The sequence below is a fragment of the Mercenaria mercenaria genome, chromosome 5 (genome assembly GCF_021730395.1).
Source record: "Mercenaria mercenaria strain notata chromosome 5, MADL_Memer_1, whole genome shotgun sequence".
Classification (NCBI taxonomy): Eukaryota; Metazoa; Mollusca; class Bivalvia; order Venerida; family Veneridae; genus Mercenaria; species Mercenaria mercenaria.
In genome coordinates this window covers 97,325,820-97,348,989 of record NC_069365.1, presented here as the reverse complement: position 1 = coordinate 97,348,989, position 23,170 = coordinate 97,325,820, and the positions used below count along the sequence as shown (strand labels likewise).

Genomic DNA, 23,170 nt, shown 5'->3' with positions numbered 1-23,170 from the left:
CATTTGTAGTTTGTTCTGATGAATTTGTTCAAATGTCTTGATAACTGAAATGATTCCGATAATGATGATAGTTTATCCATCATCTGTTCAAACGAAAGGACAAGTTTTTTCATGATTGAAGTTTCTACCCATCTGGTAACCGGACGCCTAGCCTGCATTCTGGAACACCAGAGGGGACTGTAGGAATGCCATTCGTCCGCCTGTTCGTCCGTCAGTCCGTCCTGCATTTACTCAAAAAGTATTCAAGCTAGGTTCATGAAACTTTGTACTAGTATATGAATAGAGGGCAATATTTAGATTACGCATGTATACTTGAATAAACAACGGTTTGGGAGAAGAATGAAACGGTCTGTCGAATGAATACAAATTTACCAAACAACAGATTGCATCTTTTTGTTGGACATGATGCCCAGTAGATTTATAGAACATGCAGCATTAGAACCAAAGTTCTATCAGCGTCATTACCACCCTCATCGTCATTATCGCTCGTATGATCAGCAGCATTATCTCCCATTTCATCAACGTCTTTACCACCAAGGCACATGGTCAGCGTCAATACCGCCCTCATCACCATCAGCGTCATTAACACCCACATGGACAGCGTCATTACCGCCCACATGATCAGCGTCATTACCGCCCACATGATCAGCGGCATTACCACCCACATGATCAGCGTCACTACCGCCCACATGATCAGCATCATTACCGCCCACATGATCAGCGGCATTACCGCCCACATGATCAGCATCATTACCGCCCACATGATCAGCGTCACTACCGCCCACATGATCAGCATCATTACCGCCCACATGATCAGCGAGCGGCATTACTGCCCACATGATCAGTGTCATTACCTCCCACATGATCAGCGGCATTACCGCCCACATGATCAGCGTCATTACCGCCCACATGGTCAGCGTCATTACCGCCCTCATCAACATCAACGTCATTACCACCCACATGATCAGCGTCATTACCGCCCTCATCAACATCAGCATCATTACCGCCCACATGATCAGTGTCATTACCACCCACCTGATCAATGTCATTACCGCCCACATGATCAGCGTCATTACCGCCCACATGATCACGCCATTACCGCCCACATGATCAGCGCCATTACCGCCCACATGGTCAGCGGCATTACCGCCCACATAATCAGCGGCATTACCGCCCACATGGTCAGCGGCATTACCGCCCACATGGTCAGCGGCATTACCACCCACATGGTCAGCGGCATTACCGCCCACATGGTCAGCGTCATTACCGCCCACATGATCAGCGGCATTACCGCCCACATGATCAGCGCCATTACCGCCCACATGATCAGCGCCATTACCACGCACATGATCAGCGGCATTACCGCCCACATGATCAGCGGCATTACCGCCCACATGGTCAGCGCATTACCGCCCACATGATCAGCGGCATTACCGCCCACATGATCAGCGCCATTACCGCCCACATGATCAGCGGCATTACCGCCCACATGATCAGCGCCATTACCGCCCACATGGTCAGCGGCATTACCGCCCACATGATCAGCGTCATTACCGCCCACATGGTCAGCGGCATTACCACGCTACCGCCACATGATCAGCAAGCCATTACGCCCACATGATCAGCGTCATTACCGCCCCACAATCAACGTCTTACCACCCACATGATCATGGCATTACCGCCCACATGTCAGCGTCATTACCGCCCTCATAATCACGTCATTACCACCCACATGATCAATGTCATTACCGCCCACATGATCAGCGTCATTACCGCCCACATGGTCAGCGTAATTACCGCCGACATGGTCAGCGTCATTACCGCCCTCATCAACATCAACGTCATTACCACCCACATGATCAGCGTCATTACCGCCCACATGGTCAGCGTCATTACCGCCCTCATTAACATCAACGTCATTACCACCCACATGATCAGCGTCATTACCGCCCACATGATCAGCGGCATTACCGCCCACATGAACAGCGTCATTACTGCCCACATGGTCAGCGTTATTACCGCCGACATGGTCAGCGTCATTACCGCCCTCATCAACATCAACGTCATTACCACCCACATGATCAGCGTCATTACCGCCCACATGGTCAGCACCATTACCGCCCACATGATCAGCGCCATTACGGCCCACATGGTCAGCGTCATTACCGCCCACATGATCAGCGCCATTACCGCCCACATGGTCAGCGTCATTACCACCCACATGATCAGCGGCATTACCGCCCACATGGTCAGCGTCATTACCGCCCACATGATCAGCGGCATTACCGCCCACATGATCAGCGGCATTACCGCCCACATGATCAGCGGCATTACCGCCCACATGATCAGCGTCATTACCGCCCACATGATCAGCGTCATTACCGCCCACATGATCAGCGCCATTACCGCCCACATGATCAGCGGCATTACCGCCCACATGGTCAGCGGCATTACCACCCACATGATCAGCGTCATTACCGCCCACATGGTCAGCGTCATTACCGCCCTCATCAACATCAACGTCATTACCACCCACATGATCAGTGTCATTACCGCCCTCATCAACATCAGCATCATTACCGCCCACATGATCAGTGTCATTACCACCCACCTGATCAATGTCATTACCGCCCACATGATCAGCGTCATTACCGCCCACATGATCAGCGTCATTACCGCCCACATGATCAGCGGCATTACCGCCCACATGGTCAGCGTCATTACCGCCCACATGGTCAGCGGCATTACCGCCCACATGATCAGCGGCATTACCGCCCACATGATCAACGTCATTACCGCCCACATGATCAGCGGCATTACCGCCCACATGATCAGCGTCATTACCGCCCACATGATCAGCGGCATTACCGCCCACATGATCAGCGTCATTACCGCCCACATGATCAGCGGCATTACCGCCCACATGATCAGCGGCATTACCGCCCACATGATCAGCGTCATTACCGCCCACATGATCAGCGCCATTACCGCCCACATGATCAGCCGCATTACCGCCCACATGGTCAGCGGCATTACCGCCCACATGATCAGCGGCATTACCGCCCACATGATCAGCGGCATTACCGCCCACATGATCAGCGTCATTACCGCCCACATGGTCAGCGTCATTACCGCCCTCATCAACATCAACGTCATTACCACCCACATGATCAGCGGCATTACCGCCCACATGATCAGCGTCATTACCGCCCACATGATCAGCGGCATTACCGCCCATATGATCAGCATCACTACCGCCCACATGATCAGCGTCATTACCGCCCACATGATCAGCGGCATTACCGCCCACATGATCAGCGCCATTACCGCCCACATGGTCAGCGGCATTACCGCCCACATGGTCAGCGCCATTACCGCCCACATGATCAGCGGCATTACCGCCCACATGATCAGCGGCATTACCGCCCACATGATCAGCGTCATTACCGCCCACATGATCAGCGGCATTACCGCCCACATGATCAGCGGCATTACCGCCCACATGATCAGCGGCATTACCGCCCACATGATCAGCGAGCGAGCATTACCGCCCACATGATCAGCGGCATTACCGCCCACATGATCAGCGTCACTACCGCCCGCATCATCAGAGTCTTTACCGCCCACATCATCGTCATTATCGTCCACATCATTATCGTCCATACCATCATCATCGTTATTACTGTCAAAAGCTTCATCAGTGTCATTACCGGTCACGTCATCAGTGCCATTATTCACATCGATATTACCATCAACAGCGTCCTTTACTTCCACATCATTATCAACATCATTAACGTCCATATCATCAACAACGTCGTTACCGTTCTCATCATCATCGATGTCATTACCGTCCGCATTATCATCAACCTCATTACTGTCCACATTATTGTCATTACCGCCCACATCGTCATTCCACCCAGATCATCATTATTTCCGCCCATCATTATCATTACAATTATTACCGCTATCATAATCGTCACCATCACCGCTTCGTAATCGTCACCATCATTACCGCTCTCATAATCGTCACCATCATTACCACTCTCATAATCGTCACCATCATTACCGCTCTTATAATCGTCACCATCATTACCGCTCTCATAATCGTCACCATCATTACCACTCTCAACATCGTCATTACAATCCTCCACATTATTACCGCCCTCATAATCATCGCCAAATTGCCGCTTTCATCATCGTCATTACAGTCCTCATCATAATCAACATTACCACCCTCACAATCATCACAATCATTACTTCTCTCATCATCATCATTGTCATTATAGTCCGCATCATCAGTACCATCATTACCGCCCTCATTATCTTCACCATCGTTACAGCCCTCATCATTTCCATTTCCGCCCTTATCACGATCATCATCGATATTAAAGTCCTCATCATCATTATCATCAACATCATCATCGTTACATTCCTCCTCATCATCATTCCCGCCCTCATCATCATCATTACCGCCCTCATCATCATCATTTCCGCCAACATCATCATTATCATCATTACCTTACTTTTCAACATCATCGTCCATTACCCCCCTCATCCTTACCATCATTACCGCTGTCATCATCATTATCGTCATAACGGTCCTCATCATTATCATCATCATTTTATTACATATTGTTCAAGTGTATGTTGTATTGTTTATACCAGGAAAAAGTAATGTTGTAAAGGTTTTCGTTTGTGATGATGATGGTAATGATGATTCTGATTATGATAGATAAGTTAAGAAACTAAAAATGATGATATTGATGCTGATTCTGCTGCTGACGATGATGAAGATGATGTATCAGACAAAATAATTGAAATATATATTAATAAATGCTGATGATAATTATTACTGTTATACTGTCAACGTGATTTGTCATTAGCAGCTTTATGATCAATGCGATTTTAACTTCCAGTGTTTACAAGTTACCATATCTACATTTTTATTAATATAAACATTGGTGGATGCTTCGGCATACATCCTTTTAAACTTCCCTTGAACCTCTTAATGGATCTCCGCAAACTTGAACTTAAACCTTCCCGCTTGCTTGCTATTTATCACAGTGACTATACATTCAATGTTAAGATCATGTGACCAGCTGAAACCCATTATACATATCTTGTTTGACTGTGAGATAAGTTAATGACAAATTTTGTCAGGTTTATTTTGAAAAGGAGTCTGGTGCTTATTTGAATCACGAGCGATTCCAGTTGCAAACGTACTTGTCGGTGACTTCAAAGAGGATCTGTTGCGAACCTAGTGGTATTTGAACCAGCTTATTCCGGGTTGAGAGGATCACTATTGCTTCACCAAATCTTTGTCTCATCTTTGTCTCTTTAGTGCATTATTTTATACCAGATTTACATAGCGCCCTTTTCATGAAAAATACGTATAGCAAACACAGCCATACAGGGCGCAAAATTCATCCTCTACTAGTACAGACACAGAGATCTGACCAGAGGGACAGAGTGAAATGAAGCCCCCAGAACAGATAGAAATCCTTTTTAGATACAGTATATTGGTTTTTTAACGTGCCCGATGTAAAGCACCGACACACGTGGGTTCGTCTTTCCTGGGAAGAACCAGTACAGGCCTCTAAGTTTACTGTTAGGTGGGAGACACTCAAGAATATCTCAGGAATTTCCAGTGCCTGGACCGAGAATCGAACCCTGGACCTCTGGATTGACAGTCAAGGTTGTTACCACTAGACCACCGGCCCACCTAGTGTATGGTTTGCTCAGATAGCTTAATAGAGTTTCCGAAAGTCGTTCCCAAAAATGTCTCCACTTCTGATTCATGTGGAGAAAGTTATTTCTGACACATTAGAGAGTTTGAGATTTCAACCTTCGCCTTCCCCTTCAACGTCTCTCATATATATTTGGGGTAACACGTCACCGATATGCGTGTATTTTATTTATATCAGACGTTACTACTAAAGTTTTCCATGTAATATAAAGTAAACCTAAGACTTCTCTTTATTGCTGTGTGAAATAAAAAAGCTTTGTTTCAGGATGTCTGCTTATTATTTGATTATCCATATGTATGATTAGACTAAATTTGATGCGAAACATCGTTATCAACTGATTTTGAGAAGCATTGAGATTTTGTTCAAACTTTAACTTCTACGGCATAATTGTGTCCCCAGGCGGTATCGATTATACTAGATGGGTCTTTTTGTCGTATGAAGTGAAGTTTTGAACGTTCGAAGATGTGATATCACGAAAGTCAAAACGTCAGTCTTTTTCATCTACTCTGTCCACAATCTTGGCATCAAAGACTGAACTCTGGAAGGAGGCACATGGCAGGACAGTCATTTTACTTAAAAAATAAATAATTACGCGCGATTATCATTTGATGGAACATTTTATTTTCACTTCCAGATAAAAACGATCCGTTTCTGTCTGACACTTTACACGACAGTTGCGTTTGATTACAAACAAAAAATGGTACTATATAGTAAGACAGAAAATTCTTCAGAAGTATCAGACAATTTCAGGTCTATGATATCATGATGCGAGAAGTTTCCTGTTAGCCGTATGGGTTATCCATTCTTTACATGCACACACCCAGAGTTTGGCAGAGGGGCATTGTGGATCAATCCCCCCTCCCCTCCTTGAAACTCGGTGTGACCTTGAAATGGGTGACCTCCTCATTAAAGCTGGTGTCCCCCTAACCGAAATTCCTGGATCTGCACATGGTTTACTTATAAAATAGTATATTCAAACAAATACATGTATATACCCACTGTTTCGCTAGACACATGGTGACTTGGCACAGGTCGTGCTGTCTGAGAGTTTGGCATTATACAGAGTCATGCAGAGATTCATGACGCCAGAACGTATGATATCACGAAATTATCTTACATTTGTTTCCATTCGCTTGTTAAATTTATTCATAACTTGTGTATATTGGCTCATGTTATCAACAAATCTTTTAAAAGGTTAAATTTTCGGCAGGTACGTTGTTTATGAGACAAAAGACAAATCCATTATGACAGTACACTTCATGAAGATAAAACTCTGTGAAAAATGGAAGCTTAAAAAGAATGTATTATCCAAACAGCATTAATAAAATTTCTTAATAATTATATGATTTGCACCCAGGCACCGAACTGTCGTTGAATATGGGCTTAAAATTCAGTTTCCACTTGGCCGACATCTTGTATTAAATTACTTATGATATGAAACAGTTATAGCTACGCAACTTATGATTTGAAACAGTTATTGCTAGGCAACTTATGACTTAAAACAGTCATAGCTACGCAACTTATGACTTGAAACAGTCATAGCTACGCAACTTCTGACTTGAAACAGTCATAGCTACGCAACTTATGACTTGGAATAGTCATAGCTACGCTAACTTACCGCTTGAAACGGTCATAGCTAAGCAACTTACGACTTGAAACAGTCATAGCTAGGCAACTTACGACTTGAAACAGTCATAGCTAGGCAACTTACGACTTGAAACGGTCATAGCTAGGCAGCTTACGACTTGAAACAGTCATAGCTAGGCAACTTACCGCCTTGAAACAGTCATAGCTAGGCAACTTACCGCTTGAAACGGTCATAGCTAAGCAACTTACGACTTGAAACGGTCACAGCTAAGAAACTTGCGACTTGAAACGGTCATAGCTTAGCAACTTACGACTTGAAACGGTCATAGCTAAGCAACTTGCGACTTGAAACGGTCATAGCTTAGCAACTTACGACTTGAAACAGTCATAGCTAGGCAACTTACGACTTGAAACAGTCATAGCTAGGCAACTTATGACTTGAAACAGTCATAGCTACGCAACTTCTGACTTGAAACAGTCATAGCTACGCAACTTATGACTTGGAATAGTCATAGCTACGCAACTTATGACTTGAAACAGTAATTGCTAGGCAACGTATGACTTGAAACAGTCATAGCTAGGCAACTTCTGACTTGAAACAGTCATAACTAAGCAACTTCTGACTTGAAACAGTCATAGCTTAGCAACTTACGACTTGAAACAGTCATAGGTAGGCAACTTACGACTTGAAACAGTCATAGCTAGGCAGCTTACGACTTGAAACAGTCATAGCTAGGCAACTTACCGCTTGAAACGGTCATAGCTAAGCAACTTACGACTTGAAACGGTCATAGCTAGGCAGCTTACGACTTGAAACAGTCATAGCTAGGCAACTTACCGCTTGAAACGGTCATAGCTAAGCAACTTACGACTTGAAACAGTCATAGCTAGGCAACTTACGACTTGAAACAGTCATAGCTAGGCAACTTACGACTTGAAACGGTCATAGCTAGGCAGCTTACGACTTGAAACAGTCATAGCTAGGCAACTTACCGCTTGAAACGGTCATAGCTAAACAACTTGCGACTTGAAACGGTCATAGCTTACCAACTTACGACTTGAAACGGTCATAGCTAAGCAACTTACGACTTGAAACGGTCATAGCTAGGCAGCTTACGACTTGAAACAGTCATAGCTAGGCAACTTACCGCTTGAAACGGTCATAGCTAAGCAACTTACGACTTGAAACGGTCATAGCTAAGCAACTTACGACTTGAAACAGTCATAGCTACGCAACTTCTGACTTGAAACACTCATAGGTAAGCAACTTACGACTTGAAACAGTCATAGCTAGGCAACTTCTGACTTGAAACAGTCATAGCTTAGCAACTTCTGACTTGAAACAGTCATAGCTAAGCAACTTTTGACTTGAAACAGTCATAGCTAGGCAACTTTTGACTTGAAACAGTCATAGCTTAGCAACTTACGACTTGAAACAGTCATAGCTTAGCAACTTTTGACTTGAAACAGTCATAGCTAAGCAACTTCTGACTTGAAACAGTCATAGGTTAGCATTTTCTGACTTAAAACAGTCATAGCTAAGCAACTTCTGACTTGAAACAGTCATAGCTTAGCAAGTACGACTTGAAACAGTCATAGCTAGGCAACTTCGACTTTAAACAGTCATAGCTAAGCAACGTCTGATTTGAAACAGTCATAGCTTAGCAACTTACGACTTGAAACAGTCATAGCTAGGCAACTTACGACTTGAAACAGTCATAGCTAGGCAACTTCTGACTTGAAACAGTCATAGCTTAGCAACTTACGACTTGAAACAGCAATAGCTATAATGTAGGCATCTTATGATTTGAAACAGTTATAGCTACGCAACGCAGTGAAATCAAATGATTTGTGATAAAAAGATATAACAAAATCATATTTAAGTGAGTATTTGATCTTGAAAGAAGATACCATTTATAAACTTTTGTCAATTTCAGTCAACATTAGCCTAGTGGTAGAGCGCCCGTTTCGAATACCGGAGTTCTGGTTTTGCCTCCTGGCCGCGTCATACCAAGACGTGAAAAACAAGCAGAAGCACTTCTAACTAAACTTCTCCTATACCCTCTTCACGATAAATACCACATGGCATGAGGTGTTGAAGGAATTACTTCGTAAAAGTAAACAAAACTTATAAGATGATCCCTTTTTGAAGTATTGAACATTATCAAGCAAAATAGTAGGAGGCTTCATTTGTATGTCTGTTCGCGAGAGGTAATGAAATGTTTAACATCCTTCAAGCCCCTGGCACCGGCTTTAGTAGAATGCTTTTATAGTCAATTTGAAAGGACTCCATGACCCCAAATGACCTCAAATATAACAACACTGATTCCAAGTATTTCACAATCGAGCTAATCTAATTATTATGTAAACAGAGAAAACGTTGAATTTAAAGAATTCGCCCGAGTCCGAAGACGGTTCGTGATACTTTTTAAAACTCACGTGCACGTACTGGACAGGCGGTAGGAGAACGCAGATATAACACAAATGATTATAAGGTTGTACATATAATACATGTTATTACCCACTCTGTGGAAAATGCTTTCTCCCAAATCTTTATAGATCTATATCCCTGTAGTTTTTTCTGTTAATTTACATAATTTTCCTACATACTGCAGAAAAAAAAAATGACACGTTGTATTTCAACAAAGTTTATTAAACCGAAGTGATCATATTACACTAAAACATTATATACACATTAGATATATAAAACACTGAAGCAATACGTGCGCTGTATTAATTGAGTAATTAATTAATTAGTATTGGCAATAACAGAAATGGCAATTAATTGATAGTATCATTTAAGGTACAAAAACACACAAATCAAGACACACCATAGTCACGCATAGACACACAATAACATGACCATGTTCAATGTTTCAATCTACCGCAAGATGAAACAAACAAAAAAAAACATTGCGACAAAAACTACGAATATGTATCGGAAAAAAATAAGACTTTTCAACCAGATCCCTTTCAAATAACATTAAAATGAATAATCTTAAAAGTACAATGCATGGTGTGAACAAATTATCTTAAATACTAGTATCATTATGAATAGAAGTGTTGCGCAGTTTGATTTGCGTCGTGCTGTCGCCGTCAAAATCTATGGTACAGCATATTACGTGGTAAAACTAAGAACAACCAAGATGTATTTACTACAGACTTGTGTCTTGTTCTGTCTCGCTGGAGATTCAAACTTAGATGATGCTCAGAACGAAGGAAAGCGCAGCACATAGCGACTCACATAGTTAGCAAGATAAAAGTCACGATAGTGTAGTCACAACCATAATGTTCTCTTTAATAAATAGTTTTTTTTACAAAACAGATTCAACATGTATTCACATATAAACATTGACTATGCAGAAGAGCTGATGAGAAGTGTCCATCCTTATGCCTTTCTTACATATAAACACTACTACACATTTGAGCAGAAATTAAGAATAGGTCCTCTTTGTGCCTTGCTCAGAAATATACAACATAGTCCTGTGCCTCCTTATGCCTAACTCACATATCAGCACTATTTATATTTGTGTAGACCCTTTAAATGCCTAACTCACATATCAGCACTATTTATATTTGTGTAGACCCTTTAAATGCCTAACTCACATATCAGCACTATTTATATTTGTGTAGACCCTTTAAATGCTTTGCTCATATATCAACAAAACTGAGAAATGTCCCTACTTTTGTCTTGCTTTTTATCGACATTATTATAATTTCCAGCAGAGGCGAGAAGGCTGACTCCCCCTTTGGCCTGCTCTTTTATCGACATTATTATAATTTCCAGCAGAGACTAGAAGGCTGACTGCCCCTTTGGCCTGCTCTTTTATCAACATAATTACATATTTCTAACAGACACGTGTATGTGTTCCTCCTTATGCACTGCTCTTTTTGACCAACATAGGACATCTCACTCTATGCCTTGCTCATATAAAACTTCTCTCTGTATGCCTTGATCCCATATAAAAATACACGTGATCTAACCTTTATACAAATTACAATTTTAACAGGTTGATTTTGCATCTACAACATACAAACAACTAATCTGATAAACCTGTCTATACATGTAATAATATGTAGGCTTTACAACTGAAGGAAAGACTGTGACCTGCATGGAAGACATAAGGAAATCTGCCGTATATCATTATTCCACAACTTTTCTGTACTACTAGTATACTAGCTAGATCTAGATTATTTTTTTGATAAAATTTTCAGCCTTTATAATGAAATATTGCTTAAAGCTGTACTACTCCACATTAATATTTTATTTCTAAAATTCTTTCATTAGTAATTGCAATAGAAAGAAAATGTAAAGTCACTCTGTGTATTTAGGAACACGCTCTTTTAATCAAGAGATAATGTTGAAAACTTTCAACGCATTATTCACGCTACTGAAATTTGATGCAAAACAGAGGGAATTTAGCTGTATTTTATATGATACACATTAAAATATACATGAACGATGTTTCATTTTCGATATTTAGTTAATATTATTGCTTATGTTCATCTGGATGCATGTCCCTTTAAAACGGGACGTTCGTATATTAAGATATGTATTATTTACATGTATCATGAAAGTAATATATATTCATTAGTATTAGACTAATAGAGACACACTTACGAAAATATCCAAATTAAAATAAAATATATCAATGACGGTAACAACAGAATTTTAAAACGTGCTTACAACCAAAATGAACTGAATAATGTTTGTTCACTAAAGAGAAAGTTATTGTTTACATTGTGCACTATCTCCGTATTCAGCGGTTCTGTTAGAGTCCCCTCAAATATTTAAAAAGAAAAGCAACTATGTTCCAATGCCTTCTAGGTCTTCTTCCAATCCAATTGCAATGAATGAATCTTCAAAATCGGTTTAATGTTAGAGAAAGTTATGAATATTTCAAACTTTCATCGACATGGAAGCCATTTCGTTTCCGTGGCAATGAAAACCAAAATGGCGGGTTCAACATATGCTTAGATTTAGAGTATACTTAAACTGTATATTCTTAGATCTGAAATATATCTTTTCTCCTATTCTTTCCAACTACAATTAAATGCATTGTAATGCTGCTAATATCAAACTGAAGAAACTTTTGAAATAAATCGTTTCAAAAAGGTATTTTGTAAGTGTGTAAATGACGTCATAATTACTAAAGTAGCCGGAACCATTTTCTGAAATTAATTATTCAATAAATATTTGACTTGAATAATGCTTTTAGTACAAAATTAATGATTGATATGACATCAACATTTCTTCAGGTTACTGATTTCCAGTTTTACAGTACCTTTATATTGTTGGAAATATGTATGATATATGTTTTGCCAGCGTTCTGACAAATTACTTTCTCTGTCCCAAGCATGTTCAAAAGAACCACTAGTCAAAGAGTTAGTTAATGTATAAACTTCACAGAACTGATGCCTATTGTCATACTGAAACATATCAGCTCATAGCCACAATATTCTTGTATCGTTGTTGTGTTATTTTGTTCCTATTTGTGTTCTATAGATCGTATTGGTTTACTAGGGTCATACTTGTATTATTTTGGTCATACTTGGGTATGAAGATTATCTGGAAAGCCGTCGGCGCCAGCAACATGGGAAGGCCCGGTGTATGTATACTGAAACAAAAAATGTAAGTTTTATTTTGTTCGAAGATATCTGGTAGTGACAGAAGAAACTTTGTTTTAAATGTATTGATCTTTTATAACGGAAGGACATCTGGACAATTATTAAATAAAAGTTGTGGTCCATAAACTTTATGAAAACATTAGCAGTTTTATTCGCGATGTTCTGCGAGTTTCATAATGATCCATTGATCGAGTAAAAATGCATTATTTTAATTCTATGGTTCGCAATACTTGACAAGTACAATGGAACGTATCGTGTTGGAATATTTTAAAACTAATCGAGATTTTTGAAGAGTTTCTTGTAACACTTTTTGAAGATAAATGATATTCTTAAACGTTTTATAGAACCAAGTTGATCTGTAAGCATTTTGTGATAACGAATTTCGGTTAGAAGAGGAAAAAAAAGCTTTTGTTATTCATCTATAAGTGGTATTTCAGTAGACAACGTTTGATAACAACAACAACAATAATGTAGCAATTGAAAGAAACGCTTCAAACAGAAATACTGAAGTATGTACCAACTGTACATACCGTTGACATGGATTTTCTGAGCGGTGTACTCGGTGCAGGAGTGTCCCTGTCCAGAGACCCACGGAAAGACAGTCGCGCCTTACATCGTAAAACAGACCTGAATGATTTCTGAAATATAGGTTGAAGTTGGATTATGTCAAAGTTACAGGTCTGAAAGAAATGAATACTAACTAAACAGTTTGTATTTACCCAATAGCCTACACATAGTTGTATGTATAAACAGTTTTGTGTATTATGTCAGAAATGGTACCCACTTAATCAATAATATGTATTTACCCAATAGCCTACACATAGTTGTATGTATAAACAGTTTTGTGTATTATGTCAGAAATGGTACCCACTTAATCAATAATATGTATTTACCCAATAGCCTACACATAGTTGTATGTATAAACAGTTTTGTGTATTATGTCAGAAATGGTACCCACTTAATCAATAATATGTATTTACCCAATAGCCTACACATAGTTGTATGTATAAACAGTTTTGTGTATTATGTCAGAAATGGTACCCACTTAATCAATAATATGAATTTACCCAATAGCCTACACATAGTTGTATGTATAAACAGTTTTGTGTATTATGTCAGAAATGGTACCCACTTAATCAATAATATGAATTTACCCAATAGCCTACACATAGTTGTATGTATAAACAGTTTTGTGTATTATGTCAGAAATGGTACCCACTTAATCAATAATATGTATTTACCCAATAGCCTACACATAGTTGTATGTATAAACAGTTTTGTGTATTATGTCAGAAATGGTACCCACTTAATCAATAATATGTATTTACCCAATAGCCTACACATAGTTGTATGTATAAACAGTTTTGTGTATTATGTCAGAAATGGTACCCACTTAATCAATAATATGTATTTACCCAATAGCCTACACATAGTTGTATGTATAAACAGTTTTGTGTATTATGTCAGAAATGGTACCCACTTAATCAATAATATGTATTTACCCAATAGCCTACACATAGTTGTATGTATAAACAGTTTTGTGTATTATGTCAGAAATGGTACCCACTTAATCAATAATATGTATTTACCCAATAGCCTACACATAGTTGTATGTATAAACAGTTTTGTGTATTATGTCAGAAATGGTACCCACTTAATCAATAATATGTATTTACCCAATAGCCTACACATAGTTGTATGTATAAACAGTTTTGTGTATTATGTCAGAAATGGTACCCACTTAATCAATAATATGTATTTACCCAACAGCCTACACATAGTTGTATGTATAAACAGTTTTGTGTATTATGTCAGAAATGGTACCCACTTAATCAATAATATGTATTTACCCAACAGCCTACACATAGTTGTATGTATAAACAGTTTTGTGTATTATGTCAGAAATGGTACCCACTTAATCAATAATATGTATTTACCCAAAGCCTACACATAGTTGTATGTATAAACAGTTTTGTGTATTATGTCAGAAATGGTACCCACTTAATCAATAATATGTATTTACCCAATAGCCTACACATAGTTGTATGTATAAACAGTTTTGTGTATTATGTCAGAAATGGTACCCACTTAATCAATAATATGTATTTACCCAATAGCCTACACATAGTTGTATGTATAAACAGTTTTGTGTATTATGTCAGAAATGGTAACCCACTTAATCAATAATATGTATTTACCCAATAGCCTACACATAGTTGTATGTATAAACAGTTTTGTTATTATGTCAGAAATGGTACCCACTTAATCAATAATATGTATTTACCCAATAGCCTACACATAGTTGTATGTATAAACAGTTTTGTGTATTATGTCAGAAATGGTACCCCACTTAATCAATAATATGTAATTTACCCAATAGCCTACACATAGTTGTATGTATAAACAGTTTTGTTTATTATGTCAGAAATGGTACCCACTTAATCAATAATATGTATTTACCCAATAGCCTACACATAGTTGTATGTATAAACAGTTTTGTGTATTATGTCAGAAATGGTACCCCACTTAATCAATAATATGTATTTACCAAAAGCCTAAACATAGTTGTATGTATAAACAGTTATTTGTTTATGTCAGAAATGTACCCATTAAACAATAATATTATTTACCAATAGTCCTACAATGTTGTATGTATAAACAGTTGTGTATTGTGCAGAAATGGTAACCCACTTATCAATAAATTATTTACCAAGCCTACACATTAGTTGTATGTAAAACGTTTGTGCTATTAGTCAGAATGTACCCATGAACAAAAATGCAATTTCCCAATAGCCTACACATGTTTTAATGTTTAAACAGTTTTGTGTATTATGTCAAAATGGATACCATTAATCAATCAAAATTTTTTAACTCAATGCTAAAATTTATGGATAACGTTTTTAGTGTATTATGTTCAGAAATGGTATCCACTTAAATCAATAATATGACATACCAATAGCCTACAAATAGTTGTATGTATAAACAGTTTGTGTAATTAAGTTCGAATGGTACCCCTTAATCAATAAAATGATTTCAATACTACAAGTTTGTATGATAAAGGTGTATTGCACCGCACTTAAAATAAAATATGTATTTACCCAATAAGCCTCACACTAGAGAAATGTATTATATACACGTTTTGTGTATTGATGTCAGAAAATGGATACGCATTTATATCAAGTATGTATTTACCCAATAGCTAACTTAGTTGTATGTATAAACAGTTTGTGTATTATGTCAAAATGGTACCCACTAATCATAAGATTTCAATAAGCATCACAGTTATCTAAACAGTTTTGGTAATGTTTTGTACCACTTAATCAATAATTATTGACCCTGCCTACAATAGTTGTATGTATAAACATTTGTGTATTATGTCAGAAATGGTACCCACTTAATCAATAATATGTATTTACCCAATAGCCTACACATAGTTGTATGTATAAACAGTTTTGTGTATTATGTCAGAATGGTACCCACTTAATCAATAATATGTATTTACCCAATAGCCTACACATAGCTGTATGTATAAACAGTTTTGTGTATTATGTCAGAAATGGTACCCACTTAATCAATAATATGTATTTACCCAATAGCCTACACATAGTTGTATGTATAAACAGTTTTGTGTATTATGTCAGAAATGGTACCCACTTAATCAATAATATGTATTTACCCAATAGCCTACACATAGTTGTATGTATAAACAGTTTTGTGTATTATGTCAGAAATGGTACCCACTTAATCAATAATATGTATTTACCCAATAGCCTACACATAGTTGTATGTATAAACAGTTTTGTGTATTATGTCAGAAATGGTACACCCACTTAATCAATAATATGTATTTGTACTACAGCTATATATTATAACTGGTATATTGTTTAAACATTATATCTTTTTTATCACAGGAAATCGGCTCAGAAGAAATATATGCAGTTTTTTTTCTGGCAATTAGTCAGCTGAAATGTATGATATCTGTCTACAGCATGCTGTCTCTGCAGGTACGAGTAATCACGTGTTATTTATTTGTACAGCTGATGTGTTTTCAGTTGTCAAAATGTTGATGCCACTTTGTCAAATAGTGGCTTACATGAGAACGAAAGCAACATGCAATTTTTGCCTCAATACTGTTCCATACAACTGATTGTTTTAACAATGCTTTAAAATTCCTTTGAACATTTGTTTAGTTTTGCATAAATTGATATTTGGAAAGAACAAAATACAACTGTAAAGTGAAAACTTACCTTGGAACGGTTGGAGTCTATTTTTGACTTATAAATGAATTCAAAAAATGCTATGATAACTGACAGACTCAGACCAGCTGCAAGAATGTAGAATATACCAGCAACGTTTTCTAACGTAAGCTCTGCCTGGCCACCATCCTGAAGACAATAAATAACGTATTTCAATTATACAACGTTTTCTAACGTAAGCTCTGCCCGGCCACCATCCTGAAGAATAAACAACTATCTCAGTTATACAACGTTTTCTAACGTAAGCTCTGCCCGGCCACCATCCTGAAGAAGAAACAATGTATCTCAGTTATACACCGTTTTTTAACGTAAGGTCTGCCTGTCCACCATCCTGAAAAAATGAATAACGTATTTCAGTTATGCAAGGGCAGACATTTTACCTCACCAGTGCTACTGTACTCTATACCATTAATAAACTGTTCGCCACGAGATTCCATAGGCATCAATAAACAAACGTCTAGCCCGGGGATCGAACTAACGATTCAACGATCTGAAAAGTTCTTGAAAAGCTGGTTTTGCTATACCTCTAATATAATACGCTTATTGACTGCCTGCCTGTCAATAGTCTGTCAATAGTCAAGATTATTGACCGAAATCCGATGGACCGAAGGCAAATAGTTTTGACTACTGACCGGCAAGCTATTCAGTGTTTTATTATAACAACATCAGAAATTAATTTTTCGCAGTTGAATATTGACCAGTCAACTATGGCACACACCATGAACATAAGGAGTCATATAACAAGAAGTTTTCCTCAACTAATGAAAATAATACAATACAACTTATCACGTAGTTAAGCTATGACACGGAGGCTGACCCTAAATCGTTCACCTCAGTTTTACAACTATAACTGCTATAAAACACATACATATAAAGAAAAATTCGCCCGTCCTGATATCCGTGGAGATTTTGAACAAACTGAGATGACCATCGAAGGAAAACCAACAACTACCGACAACTAGTGGTTTTTGAACATTTGAATAAAATGTTCACACCCACTGAGGGACGACGGAAGAACAGATAATCACAACAGCTGGCATTGAAGCTGATCTACTTGGGTCAGCTAAAACAATCTAGCGTTGGAGTGCAAATGATGGCAAAAATGATTATCTCTTTTTTATCCATGTTAACGTTCGTACCCAGAATACACTATACCTGATTATTTTCTGTCTTGGGGCGTTCGGATCTTCTATCCCACCATAGAATACACTATACCTGATTATTTTCTGTCTTGGGGCACTCGGATCTTCTATCCCACCATAGAATACACTATACCTGATTATTTTCTGTCTTGGGGCACTCGGATCTTCTATCCCACCATAGAATACACTATACCTGATTATTTTCTGTCTTGAGGCACTCGGATCTTCTATCCCACCATAGAATACACTATACCTGATTATTTTCTGTCTTGAGGCACTCGGATCTTCTATCCCACCATAGAATACACTATACCTGATTATTTTCTGTCTTGGGGCACTCGGATCTTCTATCCCACCATAGAATACACTATACCTGATTATTTTCTGTCTTGGGGCACACGGTTCTTCTATCCAACCCAGAATACACTATACCTGATTATTTTCTGTCTTGGGGCACACGGTTCTTCTATCCAACCATAGAATACACTATACCTGATTATTTTCTGTCTTGAGGCACTCGGATCTTCTATCCCACCATAGAATACACTATACCTGATTATTTTCTGTCTTGGGGCACTCCGATCTTCTATCCCACCATTCTTTCTGCATCTCTTCTAATTTACCAGCTTCTCGTAACTTTAACACGGCAAGCGTCAACGGATCTCTGTAAAAGCAGTTATTTCTCAGTTACATAGAAAAATAAATCAGACATCCAGCTCTTTCATTCCCAGTTAAAACGTACATAGACATTTCGTCTGACTGATGTACTATTTATTAAAAAGATTGTAAAAGACAACAAATATTGTATATCAGTTTTTAAACGTACTGACAACAACGAAAATCTTGAACATGTGGAAAGATTTACTACTGGGATAAATTACAGTAAATTCTGCCTGAGCGTCCAAAAAGGCATACTTTAGGGTACTTTTTCTTTGTTAGAATTTTCTGCTGCTAATAGGTACCTGAGGTCAGATCCAATTGGCGTAGCGATGCCGTAACCCTTAGAGTCCAAGTTGGGTCCGACTTGCATCGTGTCGCATGGACTTCTCATGTTATTATACTTGTTTGTAGTGGACTCAATCAGAAAGGCGTAGTTTCCTTTTCTTACTCTACTGATACCTTCATTGTTGTTTTTGACAAACACGCTCGGACTTGCAGACTGCATGTACGCCCACATTCGTTCATGTACAGGAAATTTGGATTGCTAAAAAAGGATATTAATGTTTGAAATATAATTAGATATGAAAGCATATGACACAACCAAATAAAATAATAAGACATTTCGTTTGATTTAGTCTGATATGAGAGGTAATAAAATGTGCAACACCCCACACGTCTCTTAGTGCAACCCCACACGTCTCCTAGTGCAACACCCCTCACGTCTCCTAGTGCAACACCCCTCACGTCTCCTAGTGCAACACCACACGTCTCCTAGTGCAACACCCCTCACGTCTCCTAGAGCAACACCACACGTCTCCTAGTGCAACACCCCTCACGTCTCCTAGTGCAACACCCCTCACGTCTCCTAGTGCAACACCACACGTCTCCTAGTGCAACACCCCTCACGTCTCCTAGAGCAACTCCGCTCATGTCTCCTAGTGCAACACCCCTCACGTCTCCTAGTGCAACCCCACACGTCTCCTAGTGCAACACCGCTCACGTCTCCTAGAGCAACACCGCTCATGTCTCCTAGTGCAACACCGCTCACGTCTCCTAGAGCAACACCCCTCACGTCTCCTAGTGCAACCCCACACGTCTCCTAGTGCAACACCGCTCACGTCTCCTAGTGCAACACCCCTCACGTCTCCTAGTGCAACACCCCTCACGTCTCCTAGTGCAACACCCCACACGTCTCCTAGTGCAACACCGCTCACGTCTCCTAGTGCAACACCGCTCACGTCTCCTAGTGCAACACCCCTCACGTCTCCTAGTGCAACCCCCCACACGTCTCCTAGTGCAACCCCACACGTCTCCTAGTGCAACACCGCTCACGTCTCCTAGTGCAACACCGCTCACGTCTCCTAGAGCAACACCGCTCATGTCTCCTAGTGCAACATCCCTCACGTCTCCTAGTGCAACACCCCTCACGTCTCCTAGTGCAACCCCACACGTCTCCTAGTGCAACACCGCTCACGTCTCCTAGTGCAACACCGCTCACGTCTCCTAGAGCAACACCGCTCATGTCTCCTAGTGCAACACCCCTCACGTCTCCTAGTGCAACACCCCACACGTCTCCTAGTGCAAACCCTCACGTCTCCTAGTGCAACACCGCTCACGTCTCTAGTGCAACACCGCTCAGTCTCCTAGAGCAACACCCCTCAGTCTCCTAGTGCAACCCCACACGTCTCCTAGTGCAACACCCACACGTCTCCTAGTGCAACCCGCTCACGTCTCCTAGCAACCGTCGTCTACAAGCACCGCTCATGTCTCCTAGGCAACACCCCTCACGTCTCCTAGTGCAACCCCACACGTCTCCTAGTGCAACACCGCTCACGTCTCCTAGTGCAACACCGCTCACGTCTCCTAGAGCAACACCGCTCATGTCTCCTAGTGCAACACCCCTCACGTCTCCTAGTGCAACCCCACACGTCTCCTAGTGCAACACTGCTCACGTTCCTATGCAACACGCTCAGTCTCCCAGAGCACACCGCTCAGTTCCCATGCACACCCCTCACGTCTCCTGTGCAACACCACACGTCTCCTAGTGCAACACTGCTCACGTCTCCTAGTGCAACACCGATCACGTCTCCTAGTGCAACACCCGCTCAGTCTCCTAGAGCAACACCGCTCATGTCTCCTAGTGCAACACCCCTCACGTCTCCTAGTGCAACACCCCACACGTCTCCTAGTGCAACACCGCTCACGTCTCCTAGTGCAACACCGATCACGTCTCCTAGTGCAACACCGCTCATGTCTCCTAGAGCAATACCCCTCACGTCTCTTCACATGTTCTTCACTGGCAGCAACGTTAAATAAACAAAGTTGTTAAGAGCCTTTAAAGCCGTTCTATGAGTCCACCTCAACTCTCAGATGTCTAAAATATTCAGCATCAACTAGATCTAGTGAAGTCAGTACGATCAAGATTATTATTGATGACTATTTGGGAAGGGTATCTGTATATAAGATTTGTAAAATAAGTGAAAAAAATAAGCTTCATCTTCGTATCACGTACCTGTCCGAGACTTTGTTTAAGAAAACTGAACATTACAACAATTCGAAAATGCTTATATGTTGCAGAAAAAAAATCCTTTTAGGGTAATAGTCTGCTATAGTCAGTAAAGAAACATAAAACAAACGTAGAACTGACGTTGTGTAATGTTCTAAGTCATTCAACATTGTTAAAAGTAATTAATCAATTCTGAAACCTCCTGACAATATACGACATTAGAACTGCCACAGCTCTCAAATCTGAACAACACAATATTGAAGACTGTTTCCAGAAACAAACAATAATTAAATAACTTCCTTAAAGCTCAATATGAACAATTAAGCAAGTGTACCAGTAATGTCAATCGGCAGTATCCGTGAGATTCCGTACTCACATCTATAATTCCGGCATTCTTTGACTGTAAATGTAGCACATGCGGAAACATCCGCGGAATGCCGAAATTGGGAGAATACATAATCGAACGGAAATTCCTGATTATCATTGCTGGTCTTCTATCTTAACCTTACACTGCTAAATGTCTATAATGAACTTGTCCATCTTTCAATTTGGGCAGTAGCATTAAATGTTAAAAGGGGTGCTTACCAAAAAAGATACTGACTGAATGGCAAACAATGCAGATCATGATCAGACTGCATGGATGTGCAGGCTGATTATGATCTACTCTGGTCACAAAGGCAGAACCAATCGTATCCAGTATGATAAGGGTTAAAATGTTAGTTATTTCTGTCCCAGATATTTGATTTGAGCAAGCAGAATATAAAAGCGAACCGTGGGTGATTAACAATGGCAACAAGCCTAGAAAACATAAGGGGATAAACTGGATATACAATGTATATAAGATGTGTATCATATATATAAAGAGGATATAGATGGTTAGAACGAACATCAAAAATCAAATATGACTTTCTATTTCTTCTTTTTGCTTTACTGAATATCTATATTTATTTCTCACGCACATTTAAAACTTAGAAAAAAAATAATAAAGGAACCTGGAAAAAGCTCTTGGTGCTCCCGGAGGAAAGGATACCATACTGGATCTCTGTTTGTTTTGCCAGATCTTCCGCTGACTCTATTGGTGTCAACATCCGCTCCACAGTCAAGAAGGCTGCCAAATTAGCAGTATATGAAGAAATGATGATCAGAGTAAAAAACCACCACACGCTTCCCACTATCCTTCCAGAAACTGACCTAAAATTCAAGACAGTATTTAACGAGGTAGTGATCAACTCATGCAATCATTAGAATCATATCTAAAAATTAAAACCTCATTTACAATGAAATATTACATCCTTGCGATAATAACAAGAGCACCGCTGTATGGAGAAATATGAACGTTAAGCAATATGCCTGACCAAAACCAGTACACAGTACGTATGTCCATTGGCATACTTGGTATGACAGTGACCATGACCTTTGACTAAGAAATCTGAAAATCAATAGGGGTTAATGGTGAATGTTTTTAAGTATCATTGTATTCATAACCTTAGACCGAGTGACCTGACCTCAATATCAGTAGTGGTAATTCATTGTCCGAAGGCGATATGCTTGCCAAGTTTATGGATCGTAGATTAACCTTATCATACTGGACACGATTGGTCCTTATCATGCTGGACACGATTGGTCAAGCCTTTGCGACCAATG

At 39.7% G+C, this 23,170-nt stretch overlaps 1 protein-coding gene across 1 annotated transcript in view; it reads right to left on the bottom strand.

Moving 5' to 3' along the window:
* Positions 1-9,966: 9,966 nt before the first annotated feature.
* LOC123558014 (glutamate receptor-like) overlaps positions 9,967-23,170 on the bottom strand; it is a 55,818-nt gene continuing 42,614 nt past the window's right edge. The window contains exons 15-20 of the mRNA XM_053544798.1: positions 22,519-22,717; positions 19,323-19,564; positions 18,913-19,024; positions 17,210-17,347; positions 13,493-13,600; positions 9,967-12,952 (exon numbers count right to left, since the gene is read on the bottom strand). Coding sequence (XP_053400773.1) covers positions 12,881-12,952; positions 13,493-13,600; positions 17,210-17,347; positions 18,913-19,024; positions 19,323-19,564; positions 22,519-22,717 — 871 coding nt within the window. The 3' untranslated portion in view covers positions 9,967-12,880. The remainder of the gene's footprint in view (positions 12,953-13,492; positions 13,601-17,209; positions 17,348-18,912; positions 19,025-19,322; positions 19,565-22,518; positions 22,718-23,170) is intronic.